This window comes from Somniosus microcephalus, chromosome 30, assembly GCF_052327205.1.
Source record: "Somniosus microcephalus isolate GS21.2 chromosome 30, FLI_Smic_1.0, whole genome shotgun sequence".
NCBI lineage: Eukaryota > Metazoa > Chordata > Chondrichthyes > Squaliformes > Somniosidae > Somniosus > Somniosus microcephalus.
In genome coordinates this window covers 8,543,302-8,558,184 of record NC_141016.1, presented here as the reverse complement: position 1 = coordinate 8,558,184, position 14,883 = coordinate 8,543,302, and the positions used below count along the sequence as shown (strand labels likewise).

General features: G+C 47.0%; 1 protein-coding gene across 11 annotated transcripts in view; it reads left to right on the top strand.

Annotated features, from left to right (window-relative positions):
* Positions 1 to 14,883, top strand: part of aak1b (AP2 associated kinase 1b) — a 146,770-nt gene that overhangs the window by 65,682 nt on the left and 66,205 nt on the right. For all 11 annotated transcript variants that reach the window (XM_085970972.1, XM_085970969.1, XM_085970967.1 and 8 more), the window contains exons 7-10: positions 4,212 to 4,344; positions 6,019 to 6,122; positions 8,043 to 8,122; positions 12,858 to 13,012. In XM_085970972.1, coding sequence (XP_085827098.1) covers positions 4,212 to 4,344; positions 6,019 to 6,122; positions 8,043 to 8,122; positions 12,858 to 13,012 — 472 coding nt within the window. The remainder of the gene's footprint in view (positions 1 to 4,211; positions 4,345 to 6,018; positions 6,123 to 8,042; positions 8,123 to 12,857; positions 13,013 to 14,883) is intronic.

Here is a 14,883-nt window from a genome sequence, read left to right as displayed (position 1 = left end):
CTATCCTGGTGAAGAGTAACATTTTGCAACACTGCATTCTCTTGGAGTCACATTTTGCTAGTAATCATTTTTAGTAAATGCTCAGGTAAGATGGCATGGAAAGCATTCAAGATTCATTCATCAGATTGGTTGCAAAAATTGTAGAGTCTGCATACATTTAGAGTGAAGGTTTTCTGTGGGAAAGGAATTTAAAATCTGTGTGTGGCGCGCTCGCCCCTGTGTGTGTGTGTGGCGCGCTCGCCCCTGTGTGTGTGTGGCGCGCTCGCCCCTGTGTGTGTGTGGCGCGCTCGCCCCCGTGTGTGTGTGGCGCGCTCGCCCCGTGTGTGTGTGGCGCGCTCGCCCCTGTGTGTGTGTGGCGCGCTCGCCCCGTGTGTGTGTGGCGCGCTCGCCCCTGTGTGTACTCCTGTCTCTTTGTCTGAGTTGAGCAGTCACTTCATTCCGGAATGTCAACACTTCACATATTATAATTATTATTTAAGATGAAGCTATACCACAGTTTGACTTGTACATGAAAGGCTCCACTCACTGTTGTAATGCCAATTAAATGTAATTGTTAATTGGAACAGTTGGCTCTCTTGCTAACATTAAAATAAGCTCCCAGGATAGATTGCCTCGAAATAATCAGAACTTCATGTCCCACCGTTTCCAGTTATAGAGTGAAGCTAAACCAGTGCAAGTCTATTCACTTGAGGCAGCCACACACCCCTTGCCAAAAATCAACGTGGATGACTTCTACCTGAGTGACAACAGATGTGGCGTCAATGTGAGAATGAAACACCGTCACATTATGTGCATTACACATTTCAACACTTCATTCTCCATAAGTAACATTTTACTAGTAATCATTTTAGGACATGCAAGGTGGCAATCATGCGATTGTCTGTTTGCAAAGGATTTCCCCCCTTAACGTTACACTGGTTTCCAGACTGTTGCAGAGTATTTACAGGAGGATGCACTAACACACTAAGTTTGTTGATGCAATGGAACATTTTTTAAATTCGTTCGTGGGATGTGGGCGTCGCTGGTATGGCCAGCATTTATTGCCCATCCCTAATTGTCCTGGAGAAGGTGGTGGTGAGCCGCCTTGAACCACTGCTGTCCCATGTGGTGAAGGTACTCCCACAGTGCTGTTAGGGAGGGAGTTCAAGGATTTTGACCTAGCGACGATGAAGGAACGGCCGATATATTTCCAAGTCAGGATGGTGTGTGACTTGGAGGGGAACTTGGAGGTGGGGGTGTTCCCATGCGCCTGCTGCCCTTGTCCTTCTAGGTGGAAGAAGTCGCGGGTTTGGGAGGTGCTGTCGAAGAAGCTTTGGCAAGTTGCTGCCGTGCATCTTGTAGATGGTGCACACTGCAGCCACGGTGCGCCGGTGGTTGAGAGAGTGAATGTTTAAGGTGGTGGTTGGGGTGCCAATCAAGCGGGCTGCTTTGTCCTGGATGGTGTCGAGCTTCTTGAGTGTTGTTGGAGCTGCACTCATCCAGGCAAGTGGAGAGTATTCTATCACACTCCTTACTTGTGCCTTGTAGATGGTGGAAAGGCTTTGGGGAGTCAGAAGGTGTGACGCTCGCCGCAGAATACCTAGCCTCTAACCTCTTGTAGCCACAATATTTATGTGGCTGGTCCAGTTAAGTTTCTGGTTAATGGTGACCCCAGGATATTGATGGTGGGGGATTCGGCGATGGTAATGCCGTTGAATGTCATGGAGAGGTGGTTAGACTCTCGCTTGTTGGAGATGGTCATTGCCTGGCACTTCTGTGGCGTGAAGTTTGCCCAAGTCTGAATGTCGCCCAGGTCTTGTTGCATGCGGGCGTGGACTGCTTCATTATCTGAGGAGTTGTGAATGGCACTGAACACTGTGCAGTCATCAGCGAACATCCCCATTTCTGACCTTGTGTTGGAGGGAAGGTCATTGATGAAGCAGCTGAAGATGGTTGGGCCGAGGGCACTGCCCTGAGGAACTCCTGCAGCGATGTCCTGGGGTTGTGATGATTGACCTTCAATCACCACAACTTTGTGCTAGGTATGACTCCAGCCAGTGGAGAGTCCCCCCTCGCCCGATTCCCATTGACTTGTTTTACTAGGGCTGCTTGATGCCACACCCGGTCAAATGTTGCCTTGATATCAAGGGCAGTTATTCTCACCTCATGTGGAATTCAGCTCCTTTGTCCATGTTTGGACCAAGGCTGTAATGAGGTCGGGAGCCGAGCGGTCTTGACGGAACCCAAACTGAGCATCAGTGAGCAGGTTATTGGTGAGTAAGTGCTGCTTGATAGCACTGTCGATGACACCTTCCATCACTTTGCTGATGATTGAGAGTAGACTGATGGGGTGGTATTTGGCCAGATTGGATTTGTCCTGCTTTTTGTGGACAGGACATACCTGGGCAGTTTTCCACATTGTCGGATAGATGCCAGTGTTGTAGCTGTACTGGAACAGCTTGGCTAGAGGCTCGGCTAGTTCTGGAGCACAAGTCTTCAGCACGATAGCCGGGATGCTGTCAGGGCCCACAGCCTTTGCTGTGTCCAGTGCGCTCAGCCGTTTTTTGATATCTCGTGGAGTGAATCGAATTGGCTGGAAACTGGCTTCTGTGATGGTGGGGACCTCGGGAGGAGGCCGATATGGGTCATCCACTCGGCACCTCTGGCTGAAGATGGTTGCAAACGCTTCAACTTTGTCTTTTGCACTCACGTGCTGGGCTCTGCCATCATTAAGGATGGGGATATTCATGGAGCCTCCTCCTGTCAGTTGTTTAATAGTCCATCACCATTCACAACTGGATGTGGCAGGACTGCAGAGCTTTGATCTGATCCGTTGATTGTGGGATCGCTTAGCTCTGTCTATCGCATGCTGCTTCCGCTTTTTAGTATGAATGTAGTCCTGTGTTGCAGCTTCCCCAGGTTGGCACCTCAATTTTAGGTACACCTGGTGCTGCTCCTGGCATGCTCTTCTACACTCCTATACGAATTAGGGTTGGTCCCCTGGCTTGATGGTAATGGTAAAGTGAGGGATATGCCAGGCCATGAGGTTACAGATTGTGGTGGAATACAATTCTGCTACTGCTGATGGCCCCCAGCACCTCATGGATGCCCAGTTTTGAGCTGCTAGATCTGTTCTGAATCTATCCCATTTAGCACGGCGCGGTAGTGCCACGCAACACAATGGAGGGTGTCCTCAGTGTGAAGACGGGACTTCGTCTCCACAATGACTCTGCAGTGGTTACTGCTACCAATGCTGTCATGGACAGATGCATCTGCAGCAGGTAGATTGGTGAGGACGAGGTCAAGTAGGCTTTTCCCTCGTGTTGGTTCCCTCACCACCTGTTGCAGGCCCAGACTGGCAGCTATGACCTTCAGGATTCGGCCAGCTCAGTCAGTAGTGGTGCAACCGAGCCACTCTTGGTGATGGACATTGAAGTCCCCCACCCAGAGTACATTCTGTGCCTTTGCCACTCTTCCAAGTGGTGTTCAACATGGAGGAGTACTGATTCGTCAGCTGAGATAGGGTGGTAGGTGGTAATCAGCAGGAGGTTTCCTTGCCCATGCTTGACCTGAAGCCATGAGACTTCATGGGGTCTGGAGTCAATGTTGAAGACTCCAAGCGCCACTCCTTCCCGACTGTGCTGCAGTTTATTATTGGTATATAGTAATTAAGATTGACATGGTTTTTGTCTACACCAAATCCAGATGGGTTGAGTTTTAGGTATAGAGTTTTCTATATTAAAAAGCAGTGTGTGCACGTGCAGAACAAACCTATTCACACGCACACGCACACTTGTACAGTTATTTCAAATGCAGCAACCAAAAGCGAATTGTGGCTGTCGGCTTTTCCAGTTACTAGTATTGCCGAGCTGCCTCCCTCTGGAACAAGGGATGGTTTGGAACCGCGCAGGGCTTGGTGGGAATGTGCGGGAGCTTCCCCTTTCTCACCTGGGGCATCACTGGTTGGATACTGTTCCAGCAGTAGCTATTGCTACTTTCAACACTTGCTTTGCATCTCCTATCTTGTGAGCAAAACAAGTGGCCCATTTTTAAAAAAAAAAAAAAAACAACTTTTGATTCCAAAATGTTTGATGTAAGACTTTAGTTTTTTTCAGTCACTTAAGCCAATTGCCCCAAAAGACAACTGGTAATGGTTGTGTTAATTCTGAAAATCATCTCGCCTTGCTGTCTTTCATTGAGTCTGGTCATGATTCTGTTGCTTTCTCTTTCAGGCACTCGGATGTTTACTGTACAAACTCTGTTTTTTTACACTACCGTTTGGAGAAAGCCAGGTTGCAATCTGTGATGGGAGCTTCACAATTCCAGATAACTCCAAGTACTCCAGCGAGATGCACTGCCTAATAAGTACGCACTGTTAAACTTCAGTCTCTTTTCTCTTCAGTTTCTGCTGAGCTCTGTTTTGAGGGCTGCAGTAACACTCGAGCTCTAAGATTAATAATAGATTAGGATAGGTTTCTGATATGCATTGTTTGATTGGAGAAGGAGTCAACACAGCTTCAGAATACACCTTCGTCAGAAGCTGACGCACTATTCATTTGGCCGTTGTTCTGTAAAAGGAAAGCGATGGGATGCGTGTGTTGAAAGCTAGAATGGATTGCTAGTAGCTGAAGGCATGGAATTTTCAATTACACGGCGATCTATAAAGTGCAGAGCAGTGTTACTCGTGATAAGGCTACACCTGTCCTTCACCCACTGCCTTTGCCAGGTTTGCTGTTCCGCCACCTCTATTCACGCCCTGCTCGGCTGTTGGGATGTTGTGAGCCGAGTTTCAGTGTTATCCCCTTTCCTTGTTGTCCAGCTAAAGAAGGCAATGGAATGCTATCCAGCGGCAGAGTTGCCCCAGTTTCCATACAGCGGGTGAATGAGCCGATTTTAAAAGTGTGTGTGTGTGACTGGCAAGTGCCTGACCTCCACTTTGCAATTGCTCACGGTGGCATGATTGAAATCAAGAGCTGAGCGGGAACCATACATGTCCCATCGCTGTGTGCAGCATCCCTGAGCACAGCTTTCAGGCAAGACCTTGGTTGGAAATGTGGCCACTGACAAAAAGTTACAGTCGACCACTGGCGAAGAGCTTGCACACAGGAGGAGGACTTAATAGAAGAGTAAAGCAGATCTTTTCAAAGGGTAGTCGGATGTTTCTGGAGCTGTGCTGTCTATTTTATTGGTCCAAAATGAATTAATTCATGTACATTGAGAGAAGCTTAATTTTAGAAAAATACTTTAAAAAATGTTCCCTAATATTTGGAGTTCCACTGATTCACTTATGCAGAATTAAAACCAGTCCTTTTTTTAAACAAGTCTGAAGCATTTATTTTAGTCTGAAAAATAATAGAACAGGAATTAAAGCTTTTAAGATAGGTGAAGGATGGGTATATTGATGGGAAAGTAATTTGAAATATGGAATGCATCTTATCGACAAGTAATAATGTGGGCTGTCATGGTGTAATGTCTAACATGCTGTGTCACAGTGATTGGATGTGAAGTTGCACCCACGATTCCTCGCGGGGTGACTGATTGATTAACTCGGCTGTACTCTCGGGAGGTGGCTCCAAGTGATGACGAGCCTTCCCTGATTGTGAGATGGTGCCAGTCCTGTGGGCCACACTCATTCCCCTCCCTGTGGGCCATCCAAATGGTATTGTTTGAGGCCCGGGAGAAGGTGGAGCTGGGTGAAGTTTCGGCGTGGGACTGTTGCTGGGACCAGAGAGTAACTAAACTGGGATAACAGTGGAAAATAACGGCAGGGCTTTGGTATTGTGGGCAGCTGTGACTGATTTCATAGCGGGTTGTGTGCGAGAATGGACCCTTTACAACGTTTCCAAGGTGTTCTCCATGGTGGGGCTGGGGATGAAGAATAGACATGCCATAAAATTAAAAATCAAACACGTCTCAGAACGTGCAAGGTCAAAACAGTTTGCTAGTGGTACAGAGAAAGTGTGGTTGATGTTTCCTTAGTTCTGAAGCTGCTCTGATGCTGGTGTGAAATAGTTTGCTGATGGTGATTTCACTTTGCAGGATTCATGCTCGAGCCAGATCCAGACAAGAGACCGGACATTTACCAGGTGTCTCACTTTGCGTTTAAACAAATCCGGAAGGAATGCCCTGTCCAGAATGCCTGTGTAAGTCTAGAAATAATTTGAAACCTGTGTTGCACTAAAATCACATGGAAAATGTCATGTTAAACTACTGCCATGTCCCATTGAGACCTCCAACACGCATGTGTTAAAGACCGACGGTGCTGTGGTGGCGTAACATGTTTCAGCTCCAGTGTACTGTGCCAGGGAATTGAGACAACCTGGCTTGCGCACGTGAGTCTTCACCCGATGAGTTCCTGATCATGTCCATCAAGGCGATGTGCCAAGTGAGCACTTCTGAACAAAGCGGTGAAATTTGACAGAAATTGTACCCTTGCAGTCCAAAGCAAATTACTGACTGCGCATTAGTGCCGTATGGTCTGTAACACTTCTTCAATTATAAATTGAGTTACAGCAGTGAGTGGAGCCCTATCTTCTTAGGCAGTCCCTCGGAGCCGAGGGTGACTTGCTTCCACATTAAAAATGAGTTCTCAGGTGACTGAGTCCAATGCGGGACCTACAGTCTCTGTCACAGGTGGGGCAGACGGTGGTTGAAGGGGCGGGTGGGTGGGGTGCTTGGGTTGACGTGCGCTGCCTGCGCTTGGCTTCCGCTTGCTCCCGGCGAAGAGACTTGAGGCGTTCGGCGCCTTCCCGGATGCTTCTCCTCCACTTTGTGCGGTCTTGGGCCAGGGATTCCCAGGTGTCGGTGGGGATGTTACACTTTTTCAAGGAGGCTTTGAGGGTGTCCTTGAAGCGTTTCCTCTGCCCACCTGGGGCTCTCTTGCCGTGTCAGAGTTCCGTGTAGAGCGCTTGTTTTGGGAGTCTCATATCGGGCATGCGGACAATGTGACCCGTCCATCGGAGCTGATTGAGCGTGGTCAGAGCTTCGATGCTGGGGATGTTGGCCTGAGCGAGAACACTGACGTTGGTGCGCCTATCCTGCCAATGGATTTGCAGGATCTTGCGGAGGCAGCGTTGGTGGTACCTCTCCGGTGCTTTGAGGTGCCTGCTGTACATGGTCCATGTCTCTGAGGCATACAGCAGGGCGGGTATCACTGCTGCTCTGTAGACCATGAGCTTAGTGCCGGGTTTGAGGTCCTGGTCTTCAAACACTCTCTTCTTCAGGCGACCGAAAGCTGCACTGGCACACTGAAGGCGGTGTTGGACTTCGTCGTCGACGTCTGCCCTTGTTGACAGTAGGCTCCCGAGGTATGGAAAGTGGTCCACGTTGTCCAAGGCCTTGTCGTGGATTTTGATAATCCGGGGGGGCAGTACTGTGTGGCAGGGGCTGGTTGGTAGAGGACCTTTGTCTTACGGATGTTTAGTGTAAGGCCCATGCTCTCATACGCTTCGGTGAAGGTGTTGACGATGGTTTGGAGTTCGACCTCCGAGTGAGCGCAGACACGAGCGTCGTCTGCATACTGTAATTCGACGACAGAGGATGGGACGACCTTGGATCTGGACTGGAGGCGACGGAGGTTGCACAGTTTCCCGTTTGTTCTGTAAGTTAGCACCACTGAGTTACAGCAGTGAGTGGAGCCCTATATATACTGTCTTGTGACTGGAAAGCAGCCTCTGGATTATCTGAACGCTTTACAGATCCAGCGGACTGTTTAGTGATTAACTGTGCCTGAACGATGTACGTAGAATTGTGAAGTGCTGTACTGATGCATATTAAGCAGCAGAAACACTTGTGGTTCTTTTTAATGGGTTGAGCAAACCGAATTAATCTGGTGCACGCACTCAACGTGCACAACCTGTTGGCCTCTTTTGTGGAACAACGTTCTACGGCTAAACCGTTCCGAGGCTGTATGGACCCAAAGTCACCAGACTCAGTGGTTTGATTAAGGAGAGAGAGAGAAAATTGTGAGGAATCGCGTTCAGTCCTCGATACTTCAACTGTGGCGAAATAATGTGCTTGTTCTTTGATGTTCCTGTTGATGTAACAGTAGCTTTGTTTCACAGAACTCTCCCATTCCAGTCAAGCTAATTGAACCAGTAAAAGCCAGTGAAGCTGCTGCTAGGAAGACACAGCCCAAGGCGAGGTGAGTTATTTAGTACCTCATCTTGTGTATAATTAAGTGGAGGAGGTGCTTGCCTGTAACTGCGACAGTGGTTTCGAAAAAGCAGCGTCAGGCTCTTGGGTTTAGTATTAGTGTTTTTTTGGGGGGGGGGAGGAGGAATCTTCTGAATGCATGGACTACAAATGTAGCATTGCCAAACATTTTGGGGTAGTTTTGGGCTAGCCTTGTTTTCCCCTGACCACAATTTGATTTACTGCTTTCCTGAAGGACTGACTCAGTGCACCACAGACGCGGCTGTCAGCCTAGCCAATAACTCCGGCGGGCTACTTAGTCTGACTGTCACACAATGTCCACATAGATATTTCCCAGCAGGGAAAGACAATTTATACAGTGCCTTAATGCATCTCCAAGTGATTCATGTACAATTAATTACTTTTGAAATGCAGTGACTGATGCATAGCCAAATGAACAAGTTGTCAACAACAACTTGTATTTATATAGCGCCTTTAACGTAGTAAAAAGTCCCAAGGCGCTTCACAGGAGTATTAGAAGACAAAAGAATTTGACACCGAGCCACATAAGGAGAAATTAGTGCAGGTGACCAAAAGCTTGGTCGAAGAGGTAGGTTTTAAGGAGCGTCTTAAAGGAGGAGAGAGAGGCGGAGAGGTTTAGGCAGGGAATTCCAGAGCTTAGAGCCTCGGCAACAGAAGGCACGGCCACCAATGGTGGAGCTATTTATAATCAGGGATGCTCGAGGGCATATGAAAGAAAGACTGACTTGCATTTATATAGCGCCTTTCACGACCTCAGGATGTCCCAAAGCGCTGTACAGCCAATTAAGTACTTTTTGAAGTGTAGTTACTGTTGTAATGTAGGAAACTCGGCAGCCAATTTGCGCACAGCAAGCTCTCGCAAACAGTAATGTGATAAATAACCGGGTAATCTTTTTTTAATGATGTTGATTGAGGGATAAATATTGGCCAGGACTCCCCTGTTGTTCTTCGAAATAGCGCCGTGGGATCTTTTACGTCCACCTGAGAGAGCAGACGGGGGCCTCTGTTTAACGTCTCATCCGAAAGACGATAATCACTAATAAATGTTTTTAATCAGAGGGAGGCGACTAGGATAGATGCATTTAAGGGGAAGCTTGATAAGTACACGAGGGAGAAAGGAATAGAAGGTTATGCTGATTGGATTAGCTGAAGTAAGGTGGGCGGATGCTCACGTGGAGCATAAACACGGGCACAGACCAGTTGGGCCGAACGGCTTGTTTCTGTGCTGTAAAATTCTATAGTGCATAGTAAGATCCCACGTGGAACTGCCAGTTGTTCTGTTTTTGGCGATTGGTGTTTGAGGATCATTGGACAGCGATGGAGAGCGGGAAGGTTCCCTCTTCCCAGTTGTTGCTCCCCTATTCTGACTGACACTCCGGCTAAGATCAGCTACCCTCGCACAGACCAACCATCGAACCTGATGCCGTCTTGGAGCCTCCTTCGACCCTCGGCACCTTCTTTAATGCCCTGTTTCTTCCTGACCAAACCATCGGGGGAACGCGGGAACACCGTTGCCTCACTTGTAACATCTGTATGGGATTCGTTAAGGGTCATAATTACAGTATTTATACCTTGCAGATGTGATTTACCATGTGCCTTTAAATAAAAACTGATGTTAATATGTCATTTAAGGGGGCGGTAGTATATATCAGTTTCCTGCTAACTCTTTAATTGTTTGGTGGCACCATACTTTGTGCATGCACACACCCTGCCACAGAGTGCCAGGGCACTGCTTCGATCCCTTCTACTGTTCCCTTGTGTGGGTAATTCGTTCCTTTATCTGCAACTGTCAATGTTCAGCTGCTAAAGTGATGCACGTAAACAGAAGTTTCTATCTCCGTGACTTGCTTTGACACATGCAGGGTTCAGGTGGGTTAAGAATCCGTTTGCGTGTCTCCCATCCCTGTTCTCCTCCAGCCCCGCAGCCCCCCTGAGATAGCTGCGCTTTAACTCTGGCCTCCTGCGCGTCCCTGATCTTAATCGCTCAAGTATTGGAGGCATTCCTTCAGCTGCCTGGGCCTTAAGCTGTGGAATTCTCTCCCTAAACCCCTCTCTTTTCCTCCTTTTAAGACGCTCCTTAAAACCTACCTCTTTGGCCAAGCTTTTGGTCAACGGTCCTAACATCTCCTTATGTGGCTCGGTGTCAAATTTTGTTTGATTGTCGCTCCTGTGAAGCGCCTTGGGACATTTTACTACGTTAAAGGCGATATAGAAATACAGGAAACTTTCGATTAACTGGCCCCTAAATAACCGGAACGCTCTATCCACCGGCAAAATTCAGGAGTTGGTTCAGGTAACTTTTTTTACTTACATTTTTTTACTCCATTTGTTGCTGTGCAAGGGTGTGGCTGAAGCTGTTACTAAGCTACAGAGACGCTTGCAACTTGTGCCGATTGTTCTGAAGCTGTTTGTTGCTTTATACGGAGCTCTGAGCTCCGTATCTTTTACTATAGCGTTCGGTTATCCGGAATTGTTGATGAACCGGCACCACGTCGGTCCCGTCTGTCCCGGATACCAGAAAGTTTCCTGTACAAATTAGTGTCGTTCTCCCTGGACCTGTCTCCCTCTGCTGCTGGGCAAGCTGCCTGTGTGTTTCCACTGTTCCTGTAGCTGGTTCCTCGGCAGCACCTCTCCCTTCTGGTTTGTTTCCCCCTATTGGCTGCAGGGCAGTACTGTCGGTGCCACTCCTTTGGTGCCTGTCCACTTGTATTGGGCAGGGATGAAACTTGTGTTTTGATTTAAATGTAGATTTTAAATGGCAAATGGAATTCAATGTCAGTAAACATGAGGTTGGTACATTTTGTTTTTTTGTTTTTTAAAATAGTAGTAATTAAAATTTTTGGGGGGGGAAGTTGGGTAATGTGGAAGAGTAGAGGGATTTGGAAGTTTAGGATCATTAGCTTTCCAAGCACCACCTCGAGTGGATAAGGTCTTAATAAGAAAGGTAATGGAACACTGGGCAAGAGGTATAGAATAAAAAAGTTACAATGAAATGGTGAATCTATATAAAACCTGAGGAATACCAAAGTAGGAGCACTGTGCAATTTTGGATCCGCTCCGGGGACAGTTTGACCGGGACGGCACACCTGTCTCACTAACGCAGGCGAGCTCAGGGAGGACAGAAACCGCCCGTGGAGCAGAAGGTCCACACTATCGGAAGGATGTTGAGGCAATAGAAATTCCCCAATGTGCTGTCTGGTAGCAGGAAATACAAATACAAAGAAAGGCTTGGAAAAAAATTGAGGATTCTGTTCGGAGGAGATTATGGGGTGTGTTTTGATAGACAAGTTTAAAGTTGTGAAGGGATGGGACAGAGTAGAGAGAAGTAGACTTTATCCAGTAGTGGAGGGGATTAGAGCAAGAGGTCACAGGAATACAATTAAATGCAAGAGACTTGGGACAGAGAGCAGGAGAAACATTTATACAAAGGGTTGAGCGCTGTGGAGTGCAGTACCAGAGTTGGTGATTCAAGAGACGACTAAGTCAACAGTTAAGAATAGGTAGACATGTGGTAGAAGGATAGAGGTACAGGGTGGGCATATGGTATTTAGGACAACTGCTCAGGTGGAGGACAAACATCAACACTGGCTGGTTGGGCCGTTTTCGTGTTGTAGTTTCTAATGTAATTTCAGTAGAGTAGGGAAACAAAAAGTCTTCAAAAGTGAAGGCACTCGGAAGGAGGGTAGCACAAGTCGAATAAGCTCACCAGAAGGACAAATGGAATCCTTGGTTTTTGCGTCCAGAGACATTGAACACAAAAGGCAAGGAGATAATGAACTTGTACAAGATCTTGATTGGGCCGCAGGCTGAGTATTGTTACAGTTCTGACCCCATTATAGAAACCAATGGCAAAGCTACAGTGTAGATTCACTGCAATGTTGCCAGAGATTTGAGGGGTTTGCGGTTGTAGAGAGACTTGAAGACTTTTTTTGATTCGAACTGAGAAGGTTGAGGTGACATGTTGGCGTTGTTCCAGATTTTGAAGAATTGTGATGAGGTAAATAGTGATTGATTTTTTTTGTTTCCACCGGTTGGTGAGATGGTAACCAGAAGGCACGAAATTATGATCTTGAACTGTTCTTTATACAGAGTGTAGAATTCTCTGCCGCATTGTTGAAGCAGTGTCAGTGAATTCTTATTAACGGGAATTAATTGCTTGAAAAATAGGAATATTAAAGGTTAATGGGATGAGGAGGAGAGTGGGATTAGACCAGGTTGTTAATGGGGAGAGAACAGCGCTGGCTTCAGTGGTAAAAGTGGCCTGTAACATCCGATGATCCTCATTCTATGGCTGAGTTGTTGTGCCACCTGCACTCATCCTGATCAGGACTGCAGCTTTTTTTTTTTTTTAAATAAACTGGGGAGAAAGGGAAAGAGAGATGCATGTTATAATGTACAGTAAACTCTTTGTTTAAACGGCACCTAATCAACCGGAATTCTTTAATAACCGGCAAAATAGATAGCCGGTAATCTTGCCGAATCCATCCATTTTTCGTTTTTCTGAGTCCAAGTTTCCCGTGGTGGCCGAGTTAGTCACTGGTTTTTATTTTTTTTTGTGTTTAAAAATTGCCTGCCTCTGTTATCCGGAATTTTTCATCAACCGGTTCCGTAGGTGCCGGATACGAAAGAGTTTATTGTTATTGTGTTTTGGTATTTTTTTTTCATAGATTAATTGCGATTTAAATGTTGTCCTCACTTCTCAGGCTCACAGACCCAACTCCTCCCACTGAGACCTCGATAGCCCCTCGTCAGAGGCCCAAAGCTGGGCAGGCTCCAGCCAATCCCGGGATGCTGCCGATCCAGCCCTCCCTGACACCGCGCAAGAGGCCGTCTACCCAGGCAGTCCTACCACCAGCAGGTCTGAGATCTGCATCTTGTTTCCTTTGCAGTTTGTCGCCATCCAGAGAAAATGGCTGTTTACTGTTGGCCTGGGTATTGTTTTAATAATATTGTTTAATATATCAATTTTTGGCCTTCAATATATTTGCCTTGATAATTGAAAACTGATGTGTAGCGAGCGAGCATTTAATATAAAGTTAACCTTGTTTGTTTATTTTTGGCTTTTACTAGTTTGAACCTATGTCCCCTTGATCGCACTCTCGCAATTTAGTTTGAAATAATTTTCCAGATCTACCTTCTCCATATTACTTACGATCTTGTATACCTTTTATAAGATCACTCCCAAGCCTCCTCCTTTCAAGGCTCTAAAAAGTCGAGCTTTCTCCATTCCCTCCTAATGCCCAAGCCCTCCGATGCGTCAATCTTGTAGCTCTTCTCTGCAGTGTCTCTGTGGCTTAAATGTCTCCCTTCTGCCTAGAATTGGACCCAGTCAAGGGACGGCCTGATCAGATCACTATACAGTTTGATTATGACTTCCTCTGACTTTCACTGGACTGCCTTCGCTATGTAGTTCAGCATCCCCTTTGCTTCATTGATTGTGGCTCCGCAGCAGGTGGACATGTTGAGTGTAGGGTCTACAAGGACTCCGAGATTTCTGTCAACTTCGCCCGTAGCTGCTCCCAACACCATTCATGGAGTCATAAATTTCACCTGCTATTGTCCTGGTTTACATATTTTGTGCAACCCATTTTGTAATTCCCAAGCCACCTCGGAACCATCTACTCCTTCTAGCTTGGTATCGTCTGCAGATTTAGACAACTTGCCTTGCGTCGCTGGAGGTAAACTAGAAACCACTGGGTCCCAATACCGATCCCTCCGCACTCTTCCTGCCCTCCCTGCCACCACACGTGGCCTTCCTTATCCACCTTTATCTGTTACCTGCTCTTTTCCAAACATTGACCAATTCCTAATCCATTCCAAAAGTTATACTTGGGAACCACCCAACCTTGAGCCTTTTGTGCAGAGCTTTAGGAATTGTTTTGAGAAAAGAAAGAAAGAACTTGCATTTATATAGCGCCTCTCACAACCCCAGGACATCCCAAGGCACTTTACAGCCAATGAAGTGCTTGTTGAAGCGTGGTCACTGTTGTAATGTGGGAAATGCGGCAGCCAATTTGCGCACAGCAAGCTCCCACAAACAGTAATGTGATAATGACCAGGTAATTTGATGTGACGTTGGTTGAAGGATAAATATTGGCCAGGATAATGGGGGGGAACTCCCCTGCTCTTCTTCAAATAGTGCCAAGGGATCTTTTGCGTCCACCAGTTTAACGTCTCATCCAAAAGACTGCACCTCCGGCAGTACAGCACTCCCTCAGTACTGGCACTGTGACTGTCGGGCTGGATTTTGTGCTCAAGTCTCTGGAGTGGGGCTCGAATCCACAACCTTCTGACTCGGAGACGAGAGTGCCACCCACTGAGCCACGGCTGACGTGGAGAAATAGCAGGGCACTGGGATATATCAAAATTATTAATTCTACTTCGGTGACTGCTTAGCGAGAGCATTTTGCTGGTAAATATTTAGAGGAATTAATCATTCAGAGTATTAACTGTCTCATGGACATCCTGCATTTCAGCCCTGCTCGTGTCCTTTATGGTTCCTGTCTCCTCTTTGGATTCTTAACTGCTAGTACAGAAAACATTTCTTCCTATAATGGTTTCCAATCCGGAGACTTCATCTCTCCAACCAGAGATTCTCTTGCATTCTCTCTCCTACCCCCTTTCTCCTCTTACACCCTCCCTCAACCACCCCCCCACCTGAGTCTCTACCATTGTTTAACTGTCGAAAGCAGGGTGATGGGTTCTCAGTGATGCTCTGTTGCTAGCCAT